Raw genomic sequence first — 27,167 nt, 5'->3', positions numbered from 1 at the left:
GCGAGTCTACTTGAAAGCTACGAAGGGTTATTTATATGTACGTCAATGCTCAATTCTATTCATTCTATCCACCACGGGTGCGTGGGATGGTCAGCTGGACCAGATGTCTTTCTTGTTCCCTCATATATCGAACTACTCCGGAGTATACTAGGAATATCGTGTGATTGAAGTCTAGATACTCGACGTCATTAAAGGTGTTTGGTGGTCTGCCAGACGCCACAGTGTATTTCATATTTCTCCGAGCCAATTCTCCGAGCGTGGGGGCGTGGGGGTCAACCCTAGCAAGTACATAGCAGCTCCTTAATCTTCGGACTTCTCTCGCTCTCGTATTACCCCACGGGGAGACGAGCTACTTCACGCTAGTATACTTTACCACTCGGTAAATAGAATGTACTCAGAGTGGTTGTATTTTAAGATCGCAAAGCGGGGTGTTTATAGCCTTGGAGGTATTATATAAATACTAGTAAACGGCCCAGACTGAATTGATTATTCAAAAATCCTATATGAAGATACTGCTCCAATGTTCGGCATCGACCTCAACTTCCGCCATTATAAATGGGCATTCGTCTACTGTTCGGTCTCCGCACTCGGGGCCCTGGTATTCGGCTACGACAACACGTACTACAGCGGCATTCTGGGAATGCAGGAATTCAAAAACGACTATGGGACGCGTGTCATTGACGGGAAAAAGGCCTTAGCGACCGACTTCACATCCCTCACAACGTCAAGTATTTATATTGGTGACATGCTCGGGGCCTTGAGCTCGGGGGTATTAAACGAACGATTTGGACGGAAAGCTGTTCTCTTGATTGCGGCGTTCTTCGTCCTGGTCGGTGGTATTGCCCAGGTAGTAGATACTCACTTCGAGGCTGTTATCTCGGTTGGTCGCATTTTGATTGGTATTGGAGTCGGCAATTTCACAGTGACTTCGCTTCTCTAGTTAGTTCGCCGGCAGAAAAAAGGAAAAGGAAAGCAACAACTGACTTTATGTAGTATCGGCGAGGTTGCCCCGGTTGAGGTCCGCAGCCCTGCTCTTTATCTGTTCCAGTTCCTGCAGTCTTGCTCCCAGCTCGTGGCGGCAGGCTTGACACAAGGCACGAATGATATCAACTCGTCGTTGTCCTACAAACTACCCATGGGCGGCCTTGTTATACTTCCTGTCGCTGCCTTTATACTAGTGCCATTCATCCCGGAATCGCCAACCTGGTATGTCTCTCGCGGACGAAGAGCCGATGCCCATAATGCTCTGCGCAAGATCCACAGAAGCAACCCTACATATGACGCTTCAACCGATCTTGAACTTCTCGAGAAAGCCCGTGAACATGAAGAAGAGCAGCTGGCAGCGTCATCATGGAAGTCGTTGCTTCTAGACCCCATTGAGCGGAAGAAGCTGATCTGGGCTGCTGGAGGCATGTACGCCCAGCAGATCTGCGGCATCATCTTTTTCTACAACTACGGAGTTGTTTTCGCCCAGGAACTCGGCGTCTCGCAGCCGTTTACAATAACACTCATTACCATGATTCTGCAGATTATTGCCGTCGCTGCCTCCGTGCTGTCGGCGAATAAGCTCAAAAGACGCTCAAACCTTCTATACAGCACGGGTCTCATTCTACTCGCATTTATAGTTATTGGTGGTATCGGGACGCAGAAAGGAAACCTCTCCACGGCGTCCAAATACGTGATTGTCGTCTTTTCATACGTCGTGATCTGCGCTTACAACTTCGGCCAAGGACCCCTGACGTTTGCAATCACACGCGAGCTTTCGGTAGGCGTCAACCAGAATAAAATCATCTCGGTCTCGATCTTCGCCCTCTATTTCTTCCTGTGGCTGATTTCCTTCACGGCTCCTTATTTGTATAACAGTGCGGGACTGGGGCCGATGGTCGGGTTCGTTTATGCTGGGACGACCGTTACCTCGCTCGCGTGGGTCTGGTTCTGTGTTGGCGAGACGCAGGGAAGAACGCGGCTGGAGATTTCCTTGCTGGTTGAAGAGGGTATTCCGGCGCGTAGGTGGCGGACGCACGTTTTTCCTCGGGGGTCTATTCCTGCAGGTGCTCAGGAGGGTGTGGGCGATATGGAAAAGGCAGATATCTCCCACGTGGAAAGCCCTAACTCAAAGTAGTAAACTGGAAGTAAGCTGTACCGTAGCCTATGAATATAATTGTGGAAAGCGTTTTTCTGTTGTCTCATGGAACATGGGATCTCGCATTAGAAGAGAATAGAAGAGAACAGTGTCAGCCCCCACGCCAGACAAGCATTGGTCCGTTGATCCTCGGGGTTTCCCCAGACTGCCCATCCCCGTTCCCCGCAAAGAGACGGCCCATCCCCACACGGAGCGTCGCCGATGTTTGTTAACAGCGTTAGTCGGGGCACCAAGCTTTGCTGGATCCGGTATTTTTGACGAAGATTCCAGCCAGTCGTTGCCGTTTAAGCAATCGAGTTCAGGGAAACTTTCCCTATGTAGAAAATCCGAACATCAGATCCTTCGGCAAAAAGGCCGAGTGCAGGCTAAATTGCCTTGGTTTACCAGCGCGCAGTTGGAGTTGTGATGGCATAAAGAAGCCGTGGTGGTATCCCCCCCGCGTGACAGCGGGATTTCTCTTTTCTCTTACGGCTGGTTTGAAGCATTTATTTACTCTTGTTACCGTTACCCTTCGACTTAACCTGAGATATCTTTAGAGTACTTGTTGAGCATGACGGTTTCACGGGAGAAGAGAAAGCCCTTCTTTGGGCTGACTGGTGGATGGCTTACCTTCTGGGTCACGGTAATTGAAAAGTCCTCTCGCTGGAACTGCAGATGGAACTGACCATGTCGTTTACTAAAGGTTGCCTGCGCGACTGACATGACGCTATTCGGCTACGACCAGGGCGTTTTCAGTAAGTCCTCAGCAACAAAACATCCAGCCAAAAATTGAAGTTGAAGTTGACGGTGGCAGGCGGCGTCGTTATCACGCAGGACTTTCTGGAACTCCACGATCTGGTCGGCCCTACAAAAACCAAGACGCTCTCGACCGTGACCGCCATCTACGACGTGGGCTGTTTTCTAGGCGCTATCCTGGCTTTCACAGTTGGAGAGCGCCTTGGCCGCAGGAAGGCTCTGTTGCTGGGATCGACTATTATGGCCGTTGGTGCGATTTTGCAGACGACCTCGTTTAGTCTGCCGCAGATGTTTGTCGGCCGAATTATATCTGGGTGGGTACTTGTCAGAATCAGAATATAGACTTGTGGCTAACGTGGGTTTAGTATAGGCAATGGCGTAAACACGGCAACGGCTCCGATATGGCAGACAGGTATTGTCCTTACCATACTGGTACACCGCATACTAACAGTATAGAAACATCTCAACTCAAGTGGCGCGGAAAGCTAGTGATGCTCGAGATGATGATGAACATCGCCGGCTACGCGTTTGTCAACTGGATCAACTACGGTCTCTCCTTCGCTGGCGGCGCCGTTGCCTGGCGATTCCCATTAGCGCTGCAGCTGCTATTCATTGCGATCTTATGGAGTACCACGCCATGGCTTCCTGAATCTCCTCGGTAGTACCCCATCACTGTCTTATGGGACCAGTATTGATAATGTGTCAGATGGCTCCTCGCGCACGGTCGAGAAGAAGAAGCAATCAAGGTCCTCAGCTGCCTTGAGGCGAAAGAACCAACAGACCCATTCGTCATAACCCAGCGTAACGAAATCGAGTTCGCCATCCAGTACGAGCGCGAGAATGCAGTGCCCTGGCGCGATTTACTGAAGAGCCGCCCAAATGACACAAATAGCCTCCGGAGACTATTACTAGGTGCCGGGAGCCAGTTCATGCAGCAGTTTGGAGGAATCAATATCATGTCTTACTACCTTCCTACGGTTTTGACAAAGTCCGTTGGTCTAGGCGAGGAGACGGCGCGACTGTTGACAGCGTGTAACGCCATCTCTTACTTCATATTCTCTGGCCTGGCAGCCGTGCTCGTTGAACGGATGGGTCGACGGGGCTTGATGCTGCTGTCGACATTTGGCCAGTTCATCTGTTTCCTGGTTATTACCATCCTGCTGTCATTTGCGGAGAGCTCGAGCACCGGCAACGGGCAGGCATTTGGATCTGCATCGGTGGCTTTCATCTTCCTGTTCCATGCGAGCTTTGGGATTGGAATGCTGGGTGTTCCGTGGCTTTATCCGACTGAGATTAATTCCCTGCCCATGAGGACGAAGGGCGCGGCGGTGGCGACTGCAACTGATTGGTATGTACGAACATCACTTACTACTAGAATTTGTGCTTATTGGACGTGTAGGATCACGAATTTCGTTATCGTGGAAATCACCCCAATCGGGATCCAGAATATTGGCTGGAAGTTCTGGATTGTCTGGACTATAACCAATCTGAGCTTCTTGCCTGTGCTGTACTTCCTCTATCCTGAAACAGGTGAGAGCGTGAAACTACACGTGTATTCAATGTCAGTGCTGATATATCACAGCAAACCGAAGCCTCGAGGATATCGACGCTTATTACCGTGCCGATCCGTCGCTTATTGTCATTGGAGACCCGGACGCCATCTGCAAGAGACGGCCGCAGAAGTATATCGATCGTGAGGATGCGGAGATCGAGCGGACGGCAGCTGGTAAAGGGATTCCGACCGGGGCGTCTGAACACGTTGAGGCTACTGGATATTAGGGAAGTTGATCGTGAGCTTTTGAGGTTGCAATGTATTGATGAAATTATCACGTCTCAAAAGACACCTCCATAGAATAGGTCGCTTACATTGCAGTGTTTACATTTGTCTATTAGAGTTATTTAACATTGTCACTCAATACTTCACCATATGCTTTACTCTTATTCGAAAAGACCAGTGCTCTCACCTCAACGCTGACCCTAGGACACGAGTTCTTGGAGGCAGTCAACGGTATAAACGATGTATGAGGAGTATCTAAAAGTTATTTCAGTAAGCTTGCCATGACACTGAATTGATCACTTACATTTAACACAGTTTTCCGTATCAAACCCCTTAAACAGAAGGACATCTTCCACACCTTGCCCACTCATATAATACCACTGACACCCCCTATCCGGTTCATACTGTGGATAGAGCATTGTGCCAGTATATTCACCCCGTATCATATCGGTTTCGATCAAGGCAGATGTATCCAGGGTCCGTCTATCACAGACAGCAAATGGGTGATCCCCAACCGGGCCACTTATTGGTCGCCAGAGACTGTTCCTGTTAGACCAGATACCCCATCCACCTCATAGATTGTGTAGCTTACTTGATTAGTTGGACTCGCCCGGAGAGAAGGTGGTGGGACTCTGCAGGGAGATGATTCCGAATACGCTCCAGCATTGGGGTTCCGATGGGGTCTCGGGTGAGGAGAGTATCTGGATATTGTCAATATACGTTTCTGTCGAGCCATGGTATGTATGTATATGTATATGTACCGATGTGGACCTGGCGGGCGAACCCCTGTAGGTTCGGGTTTCTTCTTCGTCGCTCTTTTGCGCTCTTTCTCTTTCTGATCTGGCAATAGAAATTCAGTATAGACACAGTTAGTTGTCTACAGTGTTGTTGACCTACCTTCCAATCAAAAATCATAACCTCATCCGCACCCTCAACATGACGTCTCAAGATATTCTCGCATTCCGGTAAAAAGATATTTTCAATCTTCCCAGGGTCCGAATAATCATATGCATTTGCGAGAGCCGGTGGTGGACATTTTATATAGACAAACCCATTTGCGTCAAGAGTAAACGCAGGCCCGTCCGTCAATCCTCGGATATCTCTTATAGTTTCTGCATGCTTTGCCGCTTTGAATACCAGGTTGGTTGTCTTTTCGCGCTGCTTTTCATTCCTAGGATTTCTCCGTCCGACGAATTGTCCAATTCGATATGGCCGTGTGTGGGTGTAGCTGGGCTGCCATTGGAGGTATGTCAGCTTGGCCTGAACATCCGTAGCCATATCATCTCGCGACAGGCAGTGTATGAACCAAAATGAAGACTGAATGTGACAACGGCAATGCAGGACGGTACAAGTCAGCTCAGAGCAGCCGTCTTATATTTCCATTTTCAACTGTTCAGATGCACTAGGTAAGTAACCGCAGAGTGGGTCGCGACGACTCATTCTGTATCTGGGGGTCATAACACAGCCACAGCTTCAAATAGCGTCAAAGTGAGTCACTCTGTGTGTCATTGAGACTTGGAGCTGGCGAGGGTCCACAAGGCCTGGACGGTCAGTTCACGCTTCTCGCGGAGTTGTCTGATAATGATACCAAGATCCCCATCTTCAGCTGAACCTGCTATGGATAGCTTGTACGGAGTATTACTACACCACGCCCCTCTACAGGGGTCTTTCTACCGCAGCAAGTTTCCTTAAACATCCCGAGGCTGGATTTGGCAACTTTCGCTTTTCCCCTGCCACGGTCTATCAGAGCTTTTGCGATGTGTATGGAAACGGGTAGGGTCGGCTTTAGAGAAAAATGCTAGAGTGAAAGCTGGTCTCGATATAGGATCTTAAAGAGAAGTACTGTATGTTAGCCAGGATTAGCCATGTGGTAGGCCCCTGATACTAGAGTAAGAGTCATGTTAGGTAGCAATTTACTATTGGTGCATGGGTCAGTGCACTTTGCTAGGTGTCCTGCCTAAGGCAATTGTCAGAATGCAGGTGAATTGCTCAGCCACATCATAACTGCGGTAGCCTGCTCAGCTTGTCAGCTCCACCAAGTCTATCAACAATGAAACCAAGATGCCCACATGGTGGCATAATGAGTATACCATCGGATGGATCTGTGCCCTGCCACTGGAGATGGCCGCTGCCAGAGCTATGTTAGACAAAGTCCACCCTGGACTCCAGCAATCTCAAGACGATCACAACACATATGTGCTTGGGGAAATTGCTGGACACAATGTCGCCATCGCATGCCTTCCCTCGGGCATCTACGGGACTGTTTCTGCAGCTGTCGTAGCGGAACAAATGCTGTACACGTTTCGATCAATCCGCTTCGGACTCATGGTCGGTATCGGTGGCGGCCTCCCATCTCCATCGACGGATATCCATCTGGGCGACGTCGTGGTAAAGGTCTATTCTTTACTTCTATAGCTCGATGTCTAGAACAGATCTATATCCCTTTATATCCCCGCAGCTACCGAATGTCTTGCGCCGTATCAAAACATTTCTCTCACTTCTAGCAATGACTGTCTACTCGTCCACTCCGTAGTCCCATTCAGCTCCCAGCATCCTCACTTTATACTCACTTCTACCATTCAACCCATTCAACCACTCTTACCAGCAGCCTCCCTATCCTCCGCCATCTTGTCCTCATGACCCGGCAACCTCTCAAACGGAACAACCAGCGCCACAACAACACTAGCAACCGTCCCCGCCAACGCAAACGCAAAAACATCTTTGATCCCAACCATATAAGCCTGCCGAATCAGCGCCAGCTCTTCCCCGCGGAAGACATTCTTCAGCTCCGTTACGCCCATGTATAGAATCTGCGACGGGCTGAGGTGGGGAGCTGTCACGGATAGCCTCTGTAGCATGATGTTGTTGAAGAGCGAGTTCCCGGCTGAGACGAAGTACGCGCCGCTTATGGATTGGCACACTACACAGCACCACGCAACATGCATTAGCAAGCAAGCAAGCATCTCTGCAACCAGCGAAGTCAAGGGGTATCTCACTAAAAGCAACCCCCATAGTGGCAGCCACAGTCTCGGGCGTCGCAAAGCCCTGCAACGCCGTAACGGGAACCTGATTCCCCAGCCCAATCCCCAGTCCAAACGGGACTTGTGCCCCGATCCACCACGCCTTCGGGGTACCGATGTCAATGCAGTAGATGAGGGCTGCGCCTAGCACGGCGATAAGTCCGCTGCCGAATTCAATCGGCTGCAGCAGGCGGGTCTTCCCGACTAGAATCCCGCTTATGATTGCGCCGAGGGTGTAGAAGGCCATGAAGGGGAGGCTGTACACGCCGCTCATTATCGCGGATGTGCCGTGGACGGATTGGAAGTAGATGGGGAGGTAGAAAAGGATTTGGAAGTTGGCTAGGTTGGCACTGTCGGAGACAGCTGGTCAGCTAGGTCGAAAGGGGAACATAGGGTTAGGTTGGTACGTACATCCATGCGTATAGAAGATGCGACCAGGAGGTTCGCGGCTTTAGCATCCGGAGCGGCATTATGGCGTAGTCGCCTTGGAACCATTCGACGATTATGAATGCAATAGATAATGCTACCCACAACGTCAAGGTGGCGATTACGGAGCCGTCGCTCCATGTCTTCGCCAGCCCGCCCCATTCCATGGCTAAGAGGAAGCAGATGACCGAGGTGAAAAGCAGTGTCCACCCGGGGAGGTCGAGATGGAGGAGGATCTCAGTCCAGGTAGCAGGCGTGGGCTTGACGTGCTTCGGCATACGCAGGAAGAGGAACTGAAGGACAATGGCCGTGCCGCCGACGGGGAGATTCACCCAGAAGCACCAGCGCCAGGTTACCTCGCTGGTAAAGACGCCGCCGAGTAAAGGCCCAATGGTGGTTGCGATCATAAACACGCCCATCCACAGGCCGATCAGTAGCGGACGCACCTTGGGCTCGGCCGTGAAGTTGATTATCAGTACGGAGCCGCCTAGAGTCCCTGCGCAGCCCCAGCCCTGTAGAGCACGTCCAATGATCAGAGAAATGCTGTTTGGAGCGGCAGCTGCCACGATACTGCCGATTAAATACAGAGCCAAGGCAGCCATATAGGTGTAGGTGGCAGAGAAGTACTTGTACATCTTGCCCCAGGGGGCCGAGGTGGTGCCGACAAGCAGGAAACAGGCCCCGCTGTACCAGCCGATATGGTCGAGGGCGTGGAAGTCGCTGGTGATCTTGGGAATGGCAGTTGCAACGATTCCCTGGCACTGTTAGTGCTGGTGTCTTGTGCTGTTTGTCTGGTGCTTGACTGGGGATTACCAGATCCAAGGCGGCGATGAGCGTGCTGAGACTCAGCGTGCACATAATGATAATCAAGCGTAAAGGCGTCGCGTACTCGAGGTCCTTCTCGCCTCCATGATCTCTATCAAGATTTTTATCAAGTGCATTGGTGGTGATGGATAGCGCATGGCCGGTCTCAGACTGGGCTGACATTGTGAGTCTGGTCAGTGGGGTGGTGGATGGTTGTAGCAATCCATTGACACCAGCAGTATATATATGCCAGCGAATCTCAGGGGGTTTAACGGGGTTAACATGGCTAACTGTTGGTGCGTGGACTATGTGTAGATGTTCGACCGCCGGTGCGGCGGAGGAAGCCTGCAGGGGCCAGAATCCTGCGACATCTCAATTACAATACCGCTTTAATTACATACGGCGGACGAATGGTAATACCGCGGAGGATTAAAAGTGGCATGATGGCATCTCACTGAAGGACCGACTCCATCCATCTCCCTCATCTTGCCATGGACCGCACCGCACCCCTCGACGGCCCCCAGCGCAAGAAACTGCGCCGGGGCACACGCAGCTGCTGGGAATGCAAGCGCCGCAAGATGAAGTGCGTCTTCGAGCGCCCGGACGACGCTGTCTGCGTTGGATGCCACCACCGGTGGACGCAGTGTGTGAGCCAGGAGTTCCCGGATCAGGTCTCTGCTCCTAAAGAAAGCACTCGCCAGCTGCGGAATCGTTTGCGCAGAGTTGAGTCTCGACTGGACCAGGTCTTGAACTCCACGAGCATTGACCAGCAGCCGCACCCTCAATCATCTCTGCCTCCCCCAGGACAAGGCCTATCGCAGACTTTGTACAACGCCTTGCCATCCCAGAAGGATACCGAGCGCATCGCCTCGGCCAGCAGTCATCATTCCGTCCCCTTTCATGAGATTTTGACGACGCCGTACAGCATTCTCGATCGCGATGGCCTGCGTGCATACGGCGACCAGCTCTCCATCCCAGACCCCAATGCCCATCCTGTGCTCATTGCCCGACACATGCTGCATCTAGCCAGCTTCCTGCAGCACTTGCACCCCGATCTGCACGACGAGATCAGGTCTCTCTCCGAGCCTGCCCACGTCCTGCGCGACCGACTGGCCGAGACGGCCATCAGCCTCGTCACCACGCGGGACCAGTTCGTCGGCAGCGTCGAATTTCTGGAGTGCATCATGATCCAGAGTCTGTACGAGGCCAATTGCGGATACCTCCGTCGCAGCTGGATGACCGCTCGTCGAGCCATGGCTGTGGCCCAGTCCATGGGCTTTCACCAGTCTGGGGCACGATTGCAGTACCAGGTCCTCCATCCGGATACCAAGGCCTATCCGCACTTTATGTGGTTCCGCCTCGTCTTTTATGATCGCCAGATGTGTCTCCTGCTCGGTATGCCTGAAGGCACACTGGATCGCAGTATGGCTTTTGACGCCATGTTAGCTCAGGATACTGATGCTGGCCGTCTGGAGCGCCAGCACTGTGTCATTATGTCGCAAATCCTAGAGCGTAACAACGCTTCTGCACTGTCCGATTATGCCCTAACACAAGATCTCGATCGCCAGCTCCATCGACTGACACGAACCCTCCCCAGCCGGTGGTGGCTAACCCCGAACCTCAACAGCGAGAAACAGAAAGACACCCTGTTCTGGGACATGAGGCGTCTATCCGCACAGCTTTGCCACTACAATCTCCTCAACCAGCTGCACCTTCCATACCTGCTGCGCCACTCAAAGGAGCGCAGGTACGAGTACTCCCAGATTACCTGCGTCAATGCCTCCCGCGAGATCCTGACCCGTTTCATCATGCTGCGCCGGTGGAACCGGGTTGCTTTTACCTGCCGTACTATTGACTTTACGGCCCTGATGGCTGCTATGACTCTGCTGCTTGCGCATCTGGATCGGTATCTCGCCCCGCAGGCTGAGCACTTCCTTGCTGCTCAGTCACTGGGAGACCGTGCTATGATCGAACAGGTGCAGGAACACATGGAGGACCTCGACAGACTCAATGCCGACCCGCTCAGTGCACAGAGTGCGCGCCTCTTACGCCGGTTGCTGGATATCGAGGCCAAAGCGGCCGATGGAGATCTGGCCAGTGCGCAGGGTGTCCGTGTACAAGATCCCGAGAACGAAGTCGAACTGACCCAATCTGGTAGAGACGATGATAAACAGGTTTATATACCGTATTTCGGTGTCATTCAAGCCGCGGTGTCACTGGGGAGCGAAGTCCTCTCTTCTGATCCCATGCAACTCTTCGAATACCCGGGTATGATACCGGGTGAAGATGGGATATTTCAAGACTTGGATCTGGGATTTTTGGATACTTTTATGCGAGCAGAAGAGGCATGACCAGATAGGACACTTGATGATTCTAGATTTGTATGTAGAATGCGTCGCGGACATATCATTACTTTGTTCACAGTATATCTCTACAAGTTGTGGTCTAAGCAGTACCTAGGGCAGACCGGGGGCTGCCAAATTTGCAAGGCGCTTGGGCCAAAATCCTTGTTGTGGCTGTTATAAAAGCGATTAAAAAATTACTATTGAATACTGATCATGGGGGCCATTGCGTAACCACTCAGTCCATTTCAGGTTTAAATGGGTACAAAACTATAGGACCAGCATTCTCGAGTTCCAGGCAGCAAGCACAATCCCTGCTCAGCTGCGCCCACCCAGCGAAACCAGTTGCATCTTTGCTTTTTCCATGGCGCGTACGGAAACGTCTGACCGTTGTGGATGGGAGGTATTATTCTAATGACAAAGGCAAGAAAAAGTATCCGCATATACTATTCTATCAATAGGACCACTTATATTGGCAATGGGGTTATTCGCGCAGACAGCCTCAGTTCGGCGACTGCAACACTGGCATCAGTACCTACTCGCAGAATGGTGTGAGCAAGGGTTGAACGACCGGCGCTAAAGCCGTGCCATATGACCGCATGGCGATCTAAAATAAGTAAGAGTCCGCTGTCCGTGGAATGGAGGCTGCTGTGCCGCTGGAATGCTGGGAATCTGCCTTACTAGATAGATCGTGGGTTATAAGCGCCCAGATCGGTCGCCTTCGCCGCAGAGAGTCTTGAAAGCTACCATCACGCAGGCGACTTCTTTGCTATTCTATCGTACCATGGCAGAAGCAGAAGATCCTCGGACTCCCGAGCAGGGAACTCTGCATCTAAAGAATGATGACGAGGACTCCCCAGAGTCGGATTCCCTACGCTCTTCGCTAGAATCCCGGGCGAGTTCGATATTCAGCCCTAACGAATCAGTCTCCAGTGACGATACGGAGTCCGACTGGTCTCCAGCACCGGGTATGGAAGGAGACAACCTAAACGAGGTGTCCATTCCATCCATCAAGGTTGAGGATACTGAGACTGTAGATGGGTCGCTCAAGGAAGAACTAGACGTCTCAACAGGTGTCTCTGCAGGAAAGTCCATAAGTGCCACATGTCTTCGACGGAAGTCGAATCGTTTAACCAGATCAACAACGACAGTGATTAAGGAGGAGAACGGCCATGTCGCAAAACTAAATCTTCTTGAAACATACAACCAGACCGTCAGAGACCGACATGAACCACCTGCCTCAAGCGACCTGCAAACCACGCGACGCCGATCCTTCAGCTTCGTCGTGGATTTTCGATTCGCAGATAATAGAATATATGGAACGGCAAGGACAGCGATGTCCCAGTCTGAGATTAGGAGTGAGCAGGAACCTGCGCCGGCTGATTATTCATATCTCTCAACACTTGGAGACTCGATCGATAACACAGATGCTGCGAACGAATACAAGGATGAATGGGATGTTCAAGGCCCACTAGCCAAGCTTCTCCCGGTTTCGGCCTGCGATCTCCTTATCCAGGACAGCTTGTCATGTATCGCAACAGCTACGAGCCACGATAGGCGATGCAGGAACAAAATTCGAAGAACCGACATTCCTACAATTCGTAGCCAGCTCGCCAACCTTCACCGTTGTGGAGTTGATGCTATTCAGGAAAGAATAAACGAGTTTCTGGGTGTCGTCCTATGCCATGTGCATCAGACCGTTGCGAGAAGGCAGTTCCCTCAGTTGCGAGAAGGGCCATCATCGAGATCCCAACCTGGATCGCTACTAGTACTTACGAGATGGCTAGGAAAACTCCTTGGTAGTGATGATCCGATGGCTCATGTAGTGGATTCTCAATACCCAAGAACAGGCAGATCTCAAGTTAATAAACTGTCGCCGTCTGGGGGGCTTGTCCCTCCACAAGTCTTCCAACCGCATGATGCAGCACGCTCCAAGATGCCCATCCAGACAGAGCTACGAAAATATCTCACTCGTCCGCTGGCGCCTACGGATAGCACAGAGACAGGTTTCATATACGTCTTTTGGTACCCTGGGGGCTTTGGACATGTGAAGATAGGATACACCAAGGACGTCGAGAAGCGAATGAGCGAATGGTCGAAGCAATGCGGGAGAAAGCCAGAGAAGTACTTTCCTTCTGGCCAAGCAGATCTGGAACCCGTTCCTCACCGTTTGCGAGTTGAGCAACTCGTCCACGCCGAGCTGGCGAGATATCGAAGGGAGGAGCCCAGATGTGGGAAGTGCGGCGGGAGGCACGTTGAATGGTTTGAAGTCGACGTGAGCTTGGCTATATCCGTTGTACAGAAGTGGGTGAATTGGATGCGAGGACGTCCATACGAGCCGGTTGAATTAGGGAATGGGGGAATCAGATGGGTGCTCCGAAAGCGGCATATGGACAATATTGCACAACTCAGTACGCCATCACTTGCGCCCATAAGCACACCTGCGCCTATGCCTACACGTAAACCCAAGCCAAAACGCTCCTCGACACGTCGGAAGACCGTCGCTTAGACCCAACAATTCGCTATTACCAGTGCCAAAGGCAATCCAAATCAGCGGAGGGGGCTCTGACTTGGTGTCGACTCTTAGAATCGATATATATACACGACATCTATTTTGGTGGGAATTATGAGGTATGCTATCTAGCTCCCATATCCTTCAGTTACGTCGTCCATAGCCTCGCCTTAGGCGACAACTATAAGCACCAAAGACTCAACTATCCTCGCATTAAAGTCCCCCGCCCTGTATCAGCCCCTGCAGCCTCTGCTGTTGTGGGACATGATACTCCTTACTTCTAGCCAACTCCCTATGATAAGGCAGCCTATAAAAATTCCGTCTTTCCGGCACAGCCCAATACTCCCACCACGTCTCATACAACCGCGCCGCGAGATCAAACCCGCAGCGTGCGCAGTACTGCACAACCTCCTGCGCCCACAGGAACCGCTCCCAATCGCTGATATGGCTGAATACGCGCGCGGCCTGACCTGCGACGATAATACCGTAGAAGATGGACCACGAGTTCATCCCGGATTGCGTGCAGTAGGGGAGGCAGCGGAGGGCTTTGCTGATGTAGAAAACGGTGAGGTGGTGGACAGTATTGTGGGAAGGAGAAGGATGGTCCGTTTGTAAATATTCCGGTGTGTCCGCATTGGCGAGGATGCGGAGTCGCTGGATCAGTGGATAAAGACAGGATAGGGAGGTCCAGAGGAAGATATACAGGTTTGCCTGTCCGACGGAGTCGAATTTGTATGCGGGGCCGAAGAGATCGTCTGTGTCGGGGATTTTTGCTTTTAGTTCGCCGCGGGCATATACGGGAGGGTCTCCAGCCCCCTTTATTTTAAGGTAAAAGGCTATGTGTCGCTTTTCAAGGGCCAGACATTCAGCGAGAAATGATTGATAGTCTTGCTGGTCGGGGGAATCAGCATCAGCAAAGCTGGCAAGACAGGATAGATCTGTAAGAAGCTGGATTAAATCACGGAGCAGTCCTTCTCCCGGCTCTCGCAGCCATGAGATTATGGGCTCGGATAGGTGCATTAATCGCGAAAGTAACTACGATACCATTAGTTAATTTGTAAACAGACAAGCAGAGCGGCGCGCCATACCACTTTGAACTTTTGGTGCTGGTCATAGATCGCAGCTATTATCGGAGAGCTGATCTGCTTCGGACGGTAATATTGCATGATTGCGCTTAACCCATCGATATGCGCATACCATTTAGTGAGCGAGTCCGGGCAGTGGTGTGTCTAGCTTTTATCAGCTTAACTTGCATCTATTCACGGGGGGCTCGTACCTCAATCTGTCCAAATAGCGTACATGTATACACAATGTCGTCGCTGTAAGCATTCATCCTCAGGGATTTCGACATATCATGAATTGCCTGGTTGTAAAGCCAAAGCCCATATCGGAGGAGTGCATTATCCTGATGGACCTTGCCGATAAAAACACAGCCAAAGCAGAGCCGGCTTTTTCCAACATTATTGTTTTCTGAGGTAGCATATAGATGCCCGATATGATGGTATACGACAAGTCCAGAGAACAAATGGGTTTAACCCTGGATGGGAAGTAGTTGTTGAGATAGAAGGCGAGCATTTGGCTGCCCATCATCGACCCGGGGGCAATTTCCTGGGGTAAGCCGAGACGTTCGAAAGTGACTGATCGATACGTTGGACGAGTGATTTGGGCTCAATTCTGCGACGATTATGGTCGATTCTCTTCGTCGCCCGGTCTATTGTATTGTTGGTTTAGTCCCGGAAGACAAGTTCCCAGTCGTCCCGGTATCCAGGACATTGCTGGCGCAGACGGACACATTACGCACAGGAGGGGCGCTGCTTGTCGCACTATACTAGGGTCAGCCTTTGAAGAAGTGAAAAATGGGAGCGCTTACCCGCCGTTTTACAACGCGGCAGTTTGTGCAGCTCGTGGAGACTCTTTTACGGGGTGTAGAAGACATTAAGAAGAATGACGGGGGAGGGATAGTTGGAGAATGGAGATTCTGTATTTAAGCTTCGCCATCTTCTTGCCCCCCACAACTAACGAGTGAATTACTGAATTTACTATTTAGTTTGTTGAGGCTGTACAGTGGAGCTGGAGAGCTGTCAACCGCCGCTACCATATCCCACTGAATAAGTACTTGATTGGAGAACAGGACACTGTGAGTAGAGAGATACAATAGTCAAATCTACATGTGCTTTGGTCTCGTTGTTATTGCGAGACCCTTGGTTTCCGTGGATGTGTCAAGAGGTTTAGTGTACGGATACAGTGGGGCAGCAGGGCTGTGCAGAAACTCCATTGACCTGGCGAGCTGACAACCTGTCAAGGTATACCTGGGTTAGGCATACATCTGGTATTCCTATTTCCGTGTTATCTCTCTAACATGCAGAACTGGAAAGCTGTGAATAAAAGCGTGCCAGAACATTGAAATATTCTGACTTTGGTAGATACCAATGCCCATACACGTCCATGACAACATTGATAATTCGATCTTGTTCTACTGCTTCTCGATATTAGACTCCAGTTTCTTCAGGGATGCCTCTTTCAATGTCAATCATATGCTTGTCCGCGATAATATAGGCTGTGCTGGGTACGCAGGATATTGCCAGGGTGCAGCTGGAGCAGCATAGTCATTGGGTGATGGCATCAGATAACCGAGCTGCGGATGAAGGGGATTCCGAAGTGCTGGAAGTATTTTTGGAAGGGGACGGACTTGCAAACGAGATGGAGGATATTGCTGGTCGATATCATTGCGTCGTCCTGGATTAGTCGTTGTAGCTGGGAATGAAAATATATCAACAAGCTGTTGGGCCTCAGCGTTGCAAGAATTGTGACCGTGGGATTCGTCAATCCATACGCCCGGCCATGATCGCTCAAATTTAGGGCAAATATATTGCGTCATCTGAGAAACGTGTGGCCTGTGTCAGACTGCAATGTCTGTGGATGCCACCCAGCCAGTCCTTCACATGTCAGATTTTGGGTAAACAACTAATAGAAATGGCTCTCACATCACCGGTTCAAGAATATAAAAGCGACCGTACGGGAAGATGTTGAATAGAACTATCCTACTTTCAGATATTGAAAACCTCTACTTTCAAAGCCATATACATTGCGCTGTCGGCAAAAGCATCCAACACCAGGCGGGAAAGCCGTCAGCAAAGGCTCCGCGAGGCCCTGCCCCTCAGCTGGGCGTCGGAGTGTCGAGGCTAGTCTGGGCTTTGGTACTGTAGACTAGCCCTCAAACACTCGTGACATCCATCCAGGATCAATGGGCGTACGTCCTGCCGATAGGAAAGTAACTCGCTTTGCGCAGTGGAAGAGTGTGGCTGTGCTGAGGTGGACAGAGAAGCCCAGGCCATCGACGTAGAAAGCCCGCACTGACGCGAGGACGCTTCTATCTACTCTTATGGCGGTATTTACCGCGCCCTTGGACGGATCTGCGAGTTTTAGATCTGGGCCATATGAAGTCATTCACGGCACATTACTGTATTCCGAGTCCAGACGTGAACAACGGTTGTGGAGATTCCGATGCCCTACGAAATGACGCAGTTGAAGGGTATGATAACTGGATCGGTTACAAGCAATGGGTTCATTCAAAGTCGACTATGACCCCGTCCCCATTGCCGAGTTCGCCTAACATACGCCCGGGCTTGCAATCAACATTGTGTACTTGGCCTCAATCTTCGGAGTGAAGCTCTGCCATTTGATGGTCTGATATACCAGACAGTGCTAGCTAATGAACGCTGCTACGGACGAGGCGGTGCTGACGAACCGGTACAATCGCCAGGCGTTTTCCGTCCTAGTCTGAAAATGTGCTGGTGCTGGTCCTGGAATGACCCCACCATAGCTATTTCACCCAGGCAAAAGGGCATAGGAAGGAAAGCAAGCTCACCTGCTTGGTTTATGCCTTGCGCCTGGTACACCTTTGCCTACAGATCCTCCTCGTCACTCAACGCTCAACGTCGTGGCGAAGACTCCGTGGGCCGCCCTCCCGTAATACTATCCCTCTACAATTGTCGACTCTACAGCTAACCAGCAACCACACTATCCTCGCTCTCGCAGAATAGCCCTCGCCCGTGTCCATCTCAAGGACCCATCTAACCACCTCCCGTCCACTGCTGCCCATCTTCCACATCCTCTTGCACGTCGACCCTCCCACAGCTATCCTTCCCTTAGAACCATCCTACCCTTCCACTGACTCTCCCTGAACCTGCCCCAACCCCTAGGTAGCCTTGTCGACCAAAGTATGAATACCAGCAAATTCGCCGTCATGAATCTCCGGCGTCTCTGGGTTCGTAACCGAAAGAGTAAACCCGGGCTCGACCCGGAGTCTGATACCGATTCAGCCGAACGATCCGCCCCTAAGCAACCAGACGACGGCGGCGATAGCACAGCGCGGGTCTGGGCGGTGCTTTCAAGGATAGCAAAGCTCGTCCTTGTTCTTGTTCCTCGCGGCTCCCAGCGGAAGCAAAAGGGCAAGGGCAAGGGCAAGGGGAAGGGAAACGATATAACCCTGGGGTTCGACGTCGTGATGCGGCTTGACGGAGACGAACCCGCCCAACAACGGCTGGCGACAGTGACCTTCGACACCCAGTGCGATAGGATGGATCTGATGAGCTACAGCGTGTGGAAGAGACTGAACGAGGGCCGTGGGACTCTGGACCGCGTCGACGACATGGCTTTGCGCACCCTAGGACCAGGGAAGGTCGAGATTTTAGGCATTGCTCGGGGAGTCGAATGGCGCCTCAAATGGGGGTCCAAGACTTACAGATCTGACTTCTATGTAACCGACATGGACAGGTTCGATGTCTTGGTAGGGAGTGAAACCATCCTCAGGTATGATCTGTTGAGGCCCGGCAGCGACCTTGAGCGGCATTACATTGAAAGTCAACGCTGGAATACAGAACGGCAACTCATGAAGTGATGAGCAGACCAGGCCCTTTTTCTTTCTTTTTGTTTTCAATGGCGGGGAGTTGGGGCTGTTTGATATGATTTGCTTGGTTTTGCGTGTCGGGGAAGCCCAAGTGCTCATACGTCGGAGTGGGAGACACGCTGTACATACTATAGAAGTGAAATGGCCACCATGGGAAATAGTCCCTGGTTCCAGATGCGACATTCCTTGTTATAATTGACCCCGCAGCTCGACTTGGTACGATCTACAGTGATATCGCGAGGATACGAACCAGGGCGCGTAGTCGCATGCTGCTATTCGCTGCCAATGCAGACCTCGGTGGTTGGACACTCCAGCACGGAGACTTCACGCGCCCCGTGGGGTGTGCCAGGTAATTTAAGACTTATTACAGATGCATAATGTTGCACAATGACGAAAGACCAGCTGACATTTTACCATCGTGGCCTGCAGAGACTGTTCTCCCCTCACCACTCACCATTGACAGCCTTGCGCTTGAGGTAGAACCCTTCACACTCAACTCTCTGAACTGCAAGGATTCTATGATGCCAACGGGGCCCTTGCTATTTGATCTAACTCACCATCCCGAGATATGATCCAATCTGAAGCAAACAAACCACTATGATACCACCAACCTGCATACGCTACCTATCCTCCGTGAACATGATGGACTGACCGCCAGTGTCAATGAGGCTCAACAAGGCCTCAATACCCAACGCTGAATCTGGCCGCAGATATGAAAGCACCGTGGTGTCGTGTCGCCGTCCATGGCACGGGAAACCACAGAGTGAAACTGTGATACAGGAGACTCCTTAGACCGCAGACCGTTGACCATCTACGATTTTTACTCCCGCGAAAGAAAAAGAAAGATATCCAACATGGTACGTTGCCATGCTATACCAGCAAATGCTGTTCGATGGGCATGCATTAACCATAAAGCTATACTCCAGGGATCCAACCACGCGGAAATCAACGTCAGCAACTACACAGGGCAAGGAGGGCACGTAACCCTGAAGGCTGTCATCGAACAAACCCTCAGCGACAACGCAATCTCAGGAAGCCGCTTCAGCCAGATACGGGCTGTACTGGAGGTGATACCACGCGATCTGGATGTGACCAAGACCCTCGCAGGTTCTGGAGGTGTCACTTATACCGCGCGACGCAAGGTCTGCCTGTGCACAAAGGCCCCTGGAGGATGGCGATCCGAGAACCTTGACTTTTACATTATCGAGACTCAGGAGAGGCATACCATGGGCCGAGATGGCATTGTTCTTGGGAAGGCCTCGGCGGATAGGCTTTTCCTGAATGATACGTCCAAGCATGTGGCTCCAACCTGTCTTGACAAGGGGAATGGTGGGTACATATCCATGCTTTTCGTTCTCTCCCCTTCTGAGAAATCGGTAAAGAGACCAGTGAGCTAATATGTGGTTGCTTTCTAGACCCGAAGAAATTCGACAAGAGATCGGAAGAGAAAGGCAAAACAGGTCGAGAGAAGGCTCAACAGGCCGATGCTGAATCTGAAAGGATCAAGAAGGAGCGAAGCGCAAACCAGACACAGTCTGCAAGTAACAAGCAACCGAGATGATGCCGGTATCAGTATGGGTACCTGCAAGGCCAGAGTCGGGCAACCTGGTAGTAGTCATAGGGTGCGCGGAATCTGACAGTTGTACAAAGCCATCTACAAATCCAGAATATAATGACGTAGACTATGCCGCTGGTGCATGTAAGCTGGACCGTGTCAGCAGAATAGCGCTGACTCGCATTCAATAATGGAGTCTGCCTCGGACAAGGCTGCATCCTCCAGGCTGTTTGTAGTTGGCTCAGCTCCGGATAGTGCATCCTTTGAAAACCCCTGCCTCTCGCGCAGTCTTTCGCCTCCCTCATCCATGTTTTCCCTTCCTGTGACTTGGGGGCCTGAACGCATGCCAATTGCCAATCAACAGGGATATCGCTTCTCCCTCCAGCATCCTCCGTTCGACCGGAGCATCTCGCTGCCACGTCAGCCCAACCCCACGCTCCGGTCCAGGAAAAGAGCCGCAAACATCTATACTTGCCAGCCTCCTCAGCTCGGTTGGTGATCTTTGTTCCTTGGATTCAGCGACCACAGGCTAATCACTATGGCCTTGCGAAGGGAATAGGAACGGCGCAGCCTCGGCAGCTAGCCTGACAACCGCATAAGCGCCTTGGATGGACATACTATAATATAAGTATACGATGCTGCCGATGAAAGAAAAAAAGAGGTAGCTAATAGTTTTCTACAATCCTATCCCATATCTTCTCGAATACCACATTGCAAAACGACAAACGAAAATAATCATGAACACAAAATGCCTCCAACCACCTCGACCAGAATATCGGACATGCGGTTTCTGTCTACTTCGGCTCCAGATGCCAAACGCATTCTATCGGATATTGTCCTGCTGCGAGCGGAAGGCCAATGCCCGGGTGAAATCGCGGCATCCCGATATAGATCCTCCGTCGAAGATCCACTTTGACGGACTAGAATCACAGCTCGAGAACCATACCAGAGATAAACATAACGAGAAATTGAATTCAGCTCCCAGACACAGAATCGAAGGGAAACAGGGGGGTTTCACAACAGAGGCATTCGAGATTCCGTCTGAACAAATCTCGTCAGACAGGAGAACCTTTGATATTGAGTTGAATAGATATCAGAGCCAGAAGAACCTTTACCGCCGCTTACTGTTGGACAGTCAAGGCGATCTGGATGCAGTATCAGACGACGTTGCGCGCCTCTTGAGCGTGCCGTTTATTCCATATAACGGTGCACCTGTACGCTTGCCGAACGGGTACTCGGCGACTCCACTGGGCATAATATACGTTGAATGGAGCCTATATAAAGGTACTGAACATTTCAGGACGGAGGTGCTGGTTATTGAGAACAACTCGTTTGATATGGTGTTGGGGGCGTCTTCAATTCGTAATCATGGGCTTTTGGAGCAGACTGCGGTTTACTGAAATAGGTGAACTAGCATGCAGATACATCTTCACCTATCTAGGTTGAACCCGGTATAGGAGGCTGGACTCGGTGGTTATACCGAGAAGTGGCGGAGAAATGATCTGTCGATTTTGCCTTGAACCATCATCCCAGAGAATGTATCTACTCGTCAAGTTAATACAATATCATTCATTATTCCGATATACCCTTCAAAGAGGAGCCGAAAATAGTCACTCAATAACGGAGTGGATTAGCTAGTCTTCGATCAGCCAGCCTTCAATCGGCTGTAGAATCACATGAATTAGAGCAAGAGGGCTTTGTAGAGACAGTGATAAAACGCGCATTCCGGCCCAAAAGACCAGAACGACTCTCGATGGAGCCTAAGAAGCCAGGATGACCTGATGACCCTGTTAAGGGTGCAGTAGGTATGGCAGGACTTGATAATCATGGCGGGCAGCCTATACGCGCTGCGTCACGAGTTCGAGGTGTGGAGTGTCCAGGTGGCTTGGGTATCTATGCTTTTGCATGCAGGATGTCAGTACAGTGTGTCGTACACGTGCTTATTCTGAGTGGCTGTGGCCAGAGCACCGGAGGCATGAGGCTCAAGTACGGCCCTTGTATGCCTTGCGAGAGAACTACTAATCCTAAGGTATTAAATGGAGATGAAGACAATAGTATATGGGTCAGTACAAGATCAGCAATCTCTAGAACTGGGCACAATTGGCAGCTTCTCTATCTAGTTGCGTATAGACCTAATACGTCGCTAGTTCAAGAGATGGGGACAGCAGTATCACCAGCAGACGATGGAGGCTACGACGAATTAGCAGCCCTGATGGTCAGAGACAAGGGCCTGTCGACCTTTCGTTCATACATGAAGCTCAATACACAGAACCTGCTCATCCTGCAGGCCGAGATAACTCTTACAGAAAAGGAGCTCCGAAAGATTATGCACGAGGACCAAGGGTCGGGTGAATTCCACCGCGAGAAGTACAGAGCCTGCGTGTCGTATATGAAGGAAGGCATTGAGTCGTCGGCGCAGTGGGCAAAATGGCTGGAACTGAGAGAGCTATTGGAGAAATATAGTAAGTGATACAGAAATAGAGAGTTCAAGCTATAAGTCGCCGTGCTCATCCTTCAGCAGACACCGCGTTGGCGCAACACAGCCAACTCCTTCAGTATAAGCAGCCCCATAAGAATGACCTGCGGTTGCTTAAGCAATGGCTGGCAAATTATACCCAGTTCTACGGCACTGCTGAGTATGATCAATGGTTCGGCTCGGAGGAGCACGAAAGAGACCTCATCACGCTGTTTGCGAGATACCAGAACGTCGATCCACTGACGAGATGGGTATTCGGGGCTTGTATCCCTTTCTGGCACGGCCACTTATCCAGGCGATATCATGAGATGTTCAAGTCGGCCAAGGTTCGTCCTTTCCATTTATCAACTTGGCTTACCCTCGGCACTGAATATGTGGCTGATAACAAAGCCATGGGTGTAGCCCAAAGTAGATATCGAGACAGGGACAGTCTACTACCGAGACGAGAAGATCATCCGCACGACGAGGATAGCAAGCACATTGATATCCTCGGTCATTCCAGCCAGTTCGATGATAGTACTATACTTTGTCAACAACATGGTTATTCGGTTGGTCATCATCATTATATACAACATTGCGTTTTCAATTTTCATCGGCCTGCTGGCGAGGGCTAGGCGGGTTGAAGTGTTTGCAACTTCTATAGCGTGAGTAAATCGCAGCCTTTCTTAGTCCCAGCTAACATGGCTTGTCGCATAGCTTTGCTGCGGTCCAGGTTGCGTTCATCACGAACTTCCCTCAGGCCTGAGCGGGGACAACATTTCAGCAGGGCCTTTGGGCGTCTAGAAAGCCAAGCTTTTGTTTAAATGGGCAATGGACCCCTGCTACATAACTGCCTTCACAGGCTATATTAAGCTCTTCTACACGTAGGCTGGCTTAGAAATAGCCGCGATGCATAGCCATACCATGAGTGGCTAACATCGATCTGTAGTCCTCTGCATAGTTTGATATTATCGAGACTCAGCTGGATCTACACCGAATATCTCGTGTATCTCAGGATTCCGAGAAATGACAACCTTGTGATACAGATGCGTAACATCGCTGGCATCCTTCGGCATCCCGCCTGCCTCCAGCATCAGCATCACCATTTCAGCATGGCCCATCATGACGGCCTCGTATAACGGCCACTCGCCAAGCATCCCCGGACTGAGATTGACGCCGTTCTCGATAAAGAGACGCGCCATGTCAATGTTGCGATGGAAGATCGCCCACCATATTGGCCGGTCATCGGCCCCCGGATCTTCAAGCTCGGCTCCATGCGATACGAGAATCTTGACCATTTCGACATTGTTCCTGGACGTGGCGCAGGAGACTGGGTTTAACGAGATTTCAGTATCCTCAATTAATGTATCCACCCGGATGTTCATGTCTGCGCCACGGGCCAGGAGGAAGGCCACGACGTCGACCTTGTCATAGAGTATCGCTTCTGCAAGGAGGCTTTTCCCGCATGTTTTCGCCTTGATGTCGATGTATCCTCCGTCGAGAAGCAACTCTAGCACAGAAATATGTCCACCCTTTATTACATATAGAGGGAAACTGTCTTCCGGGTCGACACCCGTTTTAAGAGCGATGCTGAGAGAGTCGACATCCCCCTGATATGCTGCGATACACATGCAGTTTCGAAGATCATAGGCCAGCGCGTCTTCCACGTCGCCGTCGCCGTCGGCCGCTTTCGCTTCGCTTCGATATAATTTTGCTGAATATGTCACGGGTACCCAGTAGTGCGAAGCCTCGACATTGTTTTGGACCTGGAGCTGCGCGGCGCTTTCCCGTGTGGTATAATCCGCTGCCAGCTGCTCCAGTGCAAATTGTCCAGCTGGTTTACAGACTTCGAGAAGTGTCCATGCAGGGTGGTTCTGGATCAGTAGTTTCCGGAGGGAATCATACCACCAGCCTGTTTCTGTTAGTTGGTGTAATCTAGACTTCAGCTGACGGGACTCACGGCAGACGCACATGGCATTGACTATTGACTGCCAGTCTGATTTGGACAGGAGAGACTGCGTGCATTGGGACAGTCCTTCCAAAATCAGGTATTGGACATCGAACGGCGGAGCGGTGGATTCCATTGTGTTTGCCAAAGCGAGGTGTTGAAGGGACGAGGAACCGGGGAGGAGAGGAGGTGAGATGGGAGGTTGGAGTGCCGCCTTTGGCTCAATACGAGGTGGTGGATATCTCGTATTTGTACTATCGTCGCAAAAGTGGCTCATACGAAGCCACAAGGAGGGGTAATTCCCGAAGAGGGGACAATTCTGCTGTATCCACGAAAATACCAGGGCCACTGATTTGCGGAGAGATATACTTCCAGTTTACGATTGAAATTCAATAGTCAATATATCGACCACGGTTGATCTCAGGCATTGGTTTTAGGTTACTGGTTTTCCTATCATAAAGACCATACACGCCCCCTAACCGGACGTCGCCGGTTGTACATGAATTTGTCAATTCGCAGTACAATGCAAATACTGACGACCCTACGATATAGAGGTCGGTAATCGCATCGCATCATACCCTAAGCTTCTCAAGTGGTAGTAACACTTTCCACAGCAACTGACTCCCAATTCCATCATCACCCTCATGGGAGTCCTCACCCTGTATCCCTTCCAGGCAGTCAACAACCACCTGCGTATATACCTCCCCAGCAGCAGCCGGAAGTGCGTCCCTGGCTACTCTCAGAAGATGCACATCTTCCTTCTGCCTAACGTCGGGACCGACTCTCCTCCACATCCCAATCTCAAATAACACGGCACCAAGACTGTAAATGTCGTCAGAGGGTCGATAGCCCCTCGGGTTCGTGGTCCATAGGTCCGGGTGTCTGTATACATCTGTCTCTACCACCGTTTCCAGATCCCAGCCCAATCCGTGGCGCACTTCTTGATCTCTCTCCACTATCTGCTGACCTGAAAACGAATGCGTGAGGCCGCGTAGAAAAGGTTCATCCATACGGAGATTTCCGCTCTCACGGTCGTAGAAGAAGATAATCTGGTGCCCTCCCAGGGACCGATGGAGCCATCCGCCACATTGCAGGTGATAAAGCGCCTGCGCCACTGCCCGAGCGAGGCTGAACCTCTTGTTTAATGAGGGTCTGCAATTTCCCGCCCAATATCCCTGTTCCATGATCTTTCGTAGGGAGTATGGTGGTATTGTAGCGTCGACCCACGGGGGTACATCGGACGCAAGGCCAACCAGTTCGATTCCAGTGCCGTTGTTCATGCCTCTAAAGGTAAACCAGCCCAGGCACTCTGGGACGCGGCAGACTGTATCTTCGTATCTCGGAAGCTGGCTCGCCTCCATAAGCAGGGCTGCTATTTTATTGCGACGCCGAAGCTCAGCCTTGGGGATTTGGGTTCCGTCCCACGGCGCAGGCCATTGACACTCGATAAGGACTGTATGGGGGGATCCGTCTGGAGAGATATAGCGTGCAGTAGTACATGAGCCAGAGAATGGATTGTCATCATCGAAATCCACCTCATGAGGTAGTCCAGTAAATTGCGTGCTCGACAGTTCGAAGTCTTTGGTCGGTGTGTCTTCTGACAGGAGGATAGCCTGTTTGCTCTTTGCAGTGAGAGCAAGGTGCTGGTTCTTCACCTCCCCACTCTTTACAAAAACATCCAGCTCCGTCGGCGTGTCGTATTTCGTTAGGACCTGCGATGGCAATGACCTTGCCGCGTGCGCCTGCTCAGAGGCTGATAGACATTTATCCAAACCGTCATTAGCCGTTTCCAGCGTTGCAAGCAGGGAAGGATGCTTGTCCTCGTCCTCCATTGCCACACTCTTGAAATCATCCAAGGCCTGCAAAAGCGATTTCAAGATATCATGCACAAGGCTGCCCGCACCCTCTACCTGTAGGATATCCGCGAACTCGGTAACCTGCAAGTATTGTATCTCCCTCCCGGACTTCTCGTCCAAGAACCCGACAGTGCGCCCCCAGATCTCGAATCTAGCCAGCTCAATGCGCACGAGCACATCCCACTCCCATTCCACCGTCTCGACTGCTATGGGCATCGCGGATGACAACGCCCGATAGCTGGAAAGGCATGATTTGAACAGAGTCACTGCGGCGGTGAGTTGGTCCATATTTACCACATTCCCTGAGAGGCTATCTAGAGGCATCGCGACGGAGGAACGCCTTATATGTCAGATTCCCTCACTTCAACCTGTGTAGCCTTGTCTTGACGTGGATGCCTGGCGTGGGTGTCCTTGCAATATGTGGGATTCTTCCCTATGTGATTCTTTAAGGGGCTATTGCAAGATGTATAGTAGGCCTGTAATGCAGACACATGCATCCAGCCTCGCCTGAGAGCGATTCACAGAATTGTTGCGAGATAAATTGACCTGGGAACCACCCCATCCCATACGCCATTATTACATTTATATTTACTACCAGTAGAACTAAGATTTTGTGATATGTAATAGACATCAACGTATAAGAACATTGCATTTTTTCACCCGAATGAATGGGTCAGAACATACT

At 51.1% G+C, this 27,167-nt stretch overlaps 15 protein-coding genes across 15 annotated transcripts; 9 read left to right on the top strand and 6 right to left on the bottom strand.

Moving 5' to 3' along the window:
- Window positions 1-520: 520 nt before the first annotated feature.
- Window positions 521-2,148, top strand: ASPSYDRAFT_65020 (uncharacterized protein; the record flags this gene model as incomplete). Its single annotated transcript, XM_040850303.1, has 2 exons — window positions 521-939; window positions 994-2,148. 2 exons carry the CDS (start codon window positions 521-523, stop codon window positions 2,120-2,122), a joined length of 1,548 nt encoding a protein of 515 aa, XP_040705588.1. The 3' UTR covers window positions 2,123-2,148.
- A 487-nt stretch (window positions 2,149-2,635) lies between these two features.
- ASPSYDRAFT_75794 (sugar porter family MFS transporter) lies at window positions 2,636-4,746 on the top strand. Its single transcript, XM_040850832.1, has 8 exons — window positions 2,636-2,765; window positions 2,826-2,877; window positions 2,937-3,192; window positions 3,244-3,290; window positions 3,335-3,536; window positions 3,585-4,226; window positions 4,278-4,408; window positions 4,461-4,746. The coding sequence occupies exons 1-8, from the start codon at window positions 2,694-2,696 to the stop codon at window positions 4,655-4,657; spliced, it is 1,599 nt and encodes a 532-aa protein (XP_040705587.1). The 5' UTR covers window positions 2,636-2,693; the 3' UTR covers window positions 4,658-4,746.
- A 27-nt stretch (window positions 4,747-4,773) lies between these two features.
- On the bottom strand, window positions 4,774-5,933 carry ASPSYDRAFT_144956 (uncharacterized protein; the record flags this gene model as incomplete). The annotated part of the gene is made up of 5 exons (XM_040841486.1): window positions 4,774-4,910; window positions 4,960-5,195; window positions 5,248-5,356; window positions 5,417-5,495; window positions 5,553-5,933. 5 exons carry the CDS (start codon window positions 5,931-5,933, stop codon window positions 4,774-4,776), a joined length of 942 nt encoding a protein of 313 aa, XP_040705586.1.
- Window positions 5,934-6,716: 783 nt separating this feature from the next.
- On the top strand, window positions 6,717-7,070 carry ASPSYDRAFT_27444 (uncharacterized protein; the record flags this gene model as incomplete). The annotated part of the gene is made up of 1 exon (XM_040844396.1): window positions 6,717-7,070. The coding sequence occupies one exon, from the start codon at window positions 6,717-6,719 to the stop codon at window positions 7,068-7,070; it is 354 nt and encodes a 117-aa protein (XP_040705585.1).
- Window positions 7,036-9,144, bottom strand: ASPSYDRAFT_40319 (MDR family MFS transporter). The gene is made up of 4 exons (XM_040846064.1): window positions 8,915-9,144; window positions 8,087-8,856; window positions 7,652-8,025; window positions 7,036-7,575 (listed from the first exon to the last, which is right to left on the bottom strand). The coding sequence occupies exons 1-4, from the start codon at window positions 9,086-9,088 to the stop codon at window positions 7,244-7,246; spliced, it is 1,650 nt and encodes a 549-aa protein (XP_040705584.1). The 5' UTR covers window positions 9,089-9,144; the 3' UTR covers window positions 7,036-7,243.
- A 182-nt stretch (window positions 9,145-9,326) lies between these two features.
- Window positions 9,327-11,315, top strand: ASPSYDRAFT_40318 (uncharacterized protein). Its single transcript, XM_040846063.1, has one exon. The coding sequence runs from the start codon at window positions 9,397-9,399 to the stop codon at window positions 11,254-11,256; it is 1,860 nt and encodes a 619-aa protein (XP_040705583.1). The 5' UTR covers window positions 9,327-9,396; the 3' UTR covers window positions 11,257-11,315.
- A 716-nt stretch (window positions 11,316-12,031) lies between these two features.
- ASPSYDRAFT_27441 (GIY-YIG nuclease family protein) lies at window positions 12,032-13,756 on the top strand (the record flags this gene model as incomplete). Its single annotated transcript, XM_040844395.1, has 1 exon — window positions 12,032-13,756. One exon carries the CDS (start codon window positions 12,032-12,034, stop codon window positions 13,754-13,756), a length of 1,725 nt encoding a protein of 574 aa, XP_040705582.1.
- A 108-nt stretch (window positions 13,757-13,864) lies between these two features.
- On the bottom strand, window positions 13,865-15,189 carry ASPSYDRAFT_586381 (uncharacterized protein). Its single transcript, XM_040849569.1, has 3 exons — window positions 15,059-15,189; window positions 14,848-14,988; window positions 13,865-14,794 (listed from the first exon to the last, which is right to left on the bottom strand). Exons 1-3 carry the CDS (start codon window positions 15,086-15,088, stop codon window positions 13,973-13,975), a joined length of 993 nt encoding a protein of 330 aa, XP_040705581.1. The 5' UTR covers window positions 15,089-15,189; the 3' UTR covers window positions 13,865-13,972.
- A 2,816-nt stretch (window positions 15,190-18,005) lies between these two features.
- On the top strand, window positions 18,006-18,659 carry ASPSYDRAFT_85475 (retropepsin-like aspartic protease; the record flags this gene model as incomplete). The annotated part of the gene is made up of 1 exon (XM_040851528.1): window positions 18,006-18,659. One exon carries the CDS (start codon window positions 18,006-18,008, stop codon window positions 18,657-18,659), a length of 654 nt encoding a protein of 217 aa, XP_040705580.1.
- Window positions 18,660-19,086: 427 nt separating this feature from the next.
- Window positions 19,087-20,358, top strand: ASPSYDRAFT_40312 (uncharacterized protein). The gene is made up of 3 exons (XM_040846062.1): window positions 19,087-19,525; window positions 19,595-19,997; window positions 20,084-20,358. The coding sequence occupies exons 1-3, from the start codon at window positions 19,523-19,525 to the stop codon at window positions 20,227-20,229; spliced, it is 552 nt and encodes a 183-aa protein (XP_040705579.1). The 5' UTR covers window positions 19,087-19,522; the 3' UTR covers window positions 20,230-20,358.
- ASPSYDRAFT_586269 (uncharacterized protein) lies at window positions 20,199-20,688 on the bottom strand. The gene has a single exon (XM_040849565.1). It carries the CDS (start codon window positions 20,526-20,528, stop codon window positions 20,238-20,240), a length of 291 nt encoding a protein of 96 aa, XP_040705578.1. The 5' UTR covers window positions 20,529-20,688; the 3' UTR covers window positions 20,199-20,237.
- Window positions 20,689-20,716: 28 nt separating this feature from the next.
- On the top strand, window positions 20,717-21,813 carry ASPSYDRAFT_40309 (retropepsin-like aspartic protease). Its single transcript, XM_040846061.1, has 2 exons — window positions 20,717-20,847; window positions 20,904-21,813. Exon 2 carries the CDS (start codon window positions 21,033-21,035, stop codon window positions 21,621-21,623), a length of 591 nt encoding a protein of 196 aa, XP_040705577.1. The 5' UTR covers window positions 20,717-20,847; window positions 20,904-21,032; the 3' UTR covers window positions 21,624-21,813.
- A 565-nt stretch (window positions 21,814-22,378) lies between these two features.
- ASPSYDRAFT_145016 (uncharacterized protein) lies at window positions 22,379-23,444 on the top strand (the record flags this gene model as incomplete). Its single annotated transcript, XM_040841492.1, has 4 exons — window positions 22,379-22,685; window positions 22,745-23,029; window positions 23,109-23,343; window positions 23,396-23,444. 4 exons carry the CDS (start codon window positions 22,379-22,381, stop codon window positions 23,442-23,444), a joined length of 876 nt encoding a protein of 291 aa, XP_040705576.1.
- Window positions 23,445-23,646: 202 nt separating this feature from the next.
- Window positions 23,647-24,762, bottom strand: ASPSYDRAFT_85471 (ankyrin repeat domain-containing protein; the record flags this gene model as incomplete). Its single annotated transcript, XM_040851527.1, has 2 exons — window positions 23,647-24,590; window positions 24,639-24,762. 2 exons carry the CDS (start codon window positions 24,760-24,762, stop codon window positions 23,647-23,649), a joined length of 1,068 nt encoding a protein of 355 aa, XP_040705575.1.
- A 436-nt stretch (window positions 24,763-25,198) lies between these two features.
- Window positions 25,199-26,806, bottom strand: ASPSYDRAFT_128707 (uncharacterized protein; the record flags this gene model as incomplete). The annotated part of the gene is made up of 1 exon (XM_040840510.1): window positions 25,199-26,806. One exon carries the CDS (start codon window positions 26,804-26,806, stop codon window positions 25,199-25,201), a length of 1,608 nt encoding a protein of 535 aa, XP_040705574.1.
- Between the last annotated feature and the right edge of the window lie 361 nt (window positions 26,807-27,167).

Source organism: Aspergillus sydowii (genome assembly GCF_001890705.1).
Source record: "Aspergillus sydowii CBS 593.65 unplaced genomic scaffold ASPSYscaffold_2, whole genome shotgun sequence".
Lineage (NCBI taxonomy): Eukaryota > Fungi > Ascomycota > Eurotiomycetes > Eurotiales > Aspergillaceae > Aspergillus > Aspergillus sydowii.
Note: the sequence above shows the minus strand (reverse complement) of the source record. Positions and strands in the feature narration are given on the sequence as shown.

Excerpts from the sequence above, each read along its gene's own strand:
- ASPSYDRAFT_75794 (XM_040850832.1), top strand. The coding sequence starts at position 2,694 with ATGACGGTTTCACGGGAGAAGAGAAAGCCCTTCTTTGGGCTGACTGGT. Across the intron at positions 2,878-2,936 it reads CTACGACCAGGGCGTTTTCA|GCGGCGTCGTTATCACGCAG; the intron begins GTAAGTCCTCAG and ends TGACGGTGGCAG. Across the intron at positions 4,409-4,460 it reads CTTCCTCTATCCTGAAACAG|CAAACCGAAGCCTCGAGGAT; the intron begins GTGAGAGCGTGA and ends GATATATCACAG.
- ASPSYDRAFT_40319 (XM_040846064.1), bottom strand. The coding sequence starts at position 9,088 with ATGTCAGCCCAGTCTGAGACCGGCCATGCGCTATCCATCACCACCAAT. Across the intron at positions 8,857-8,914 it reads TCATCGCCGCCTTGGATCTG|GGAATCGTTGCAACTGCCAT; the intron begins GTAATCCCCAGT and ends TAACAGTGCCAG. Across the intron at positions 7,576-7,651 it reads CACTATGGGGGTTGCTTTTA|TGTGCCAATCCATAAGCGGC; the intron begins GTGAGATACCCC and ends GGTGCTGTGTAG.
- ASPSYDRAFT_40318 (XM_040846063.1), top strand. The coding sequence starts at position 9,397 with ATGGACCGCACCGCACCCCTCGACGGCCCCCAGCGCAAGAAACTGCGC.
- ASPSYDRAFT_586381 (XM_040849569.1), bottom strand. The coding sequence starts at position 15,088 with ATGCTTACAGCGACGACATTGTGTATACAT. Across the intron at positions 14,989-15,058 it reads CGACGACATTGTGTATACAT|ACACACCACTGCCCGGACTC; the intron begins GTACGCTATTTG and ends GATAAAAGCTAG. Across the intron at positions 14,795-14,847 it reads AGCACCAAAAGTTCAAAGTG|TTACTTTCGCGATTAATGCA; the intron begins GTATGGCGCGCC and ends ATGGTATCGTAG.
- ASPSYDRAFT_40312 (XM_040846062.1), top strand. Across the intron at positions 19,998-20,083 it reads CTGTCTTGACAAGGGGAATG|ACCCGAAGAAATTCGACAAG; the intron begins GTGGGTACATAT and ends GTTGCTTTCTAG.
- ASPSYDRAFT_586269 (XM_040849565.1), bottom strand. The coding sequence starts at position 20,528 with ATGAGGGAGGCGAAAGACTGCGCGAGAGGCAGGGGTTTTCAAAGGATG.
- ASPSYDRAFT_40309 (XM_040846061.1), top strand. The coding sequence starts at position 21,033 with ATGCCAAACGCATTCTATCGGATATTGTCCTGCTGCGAGCGGAAGGCC.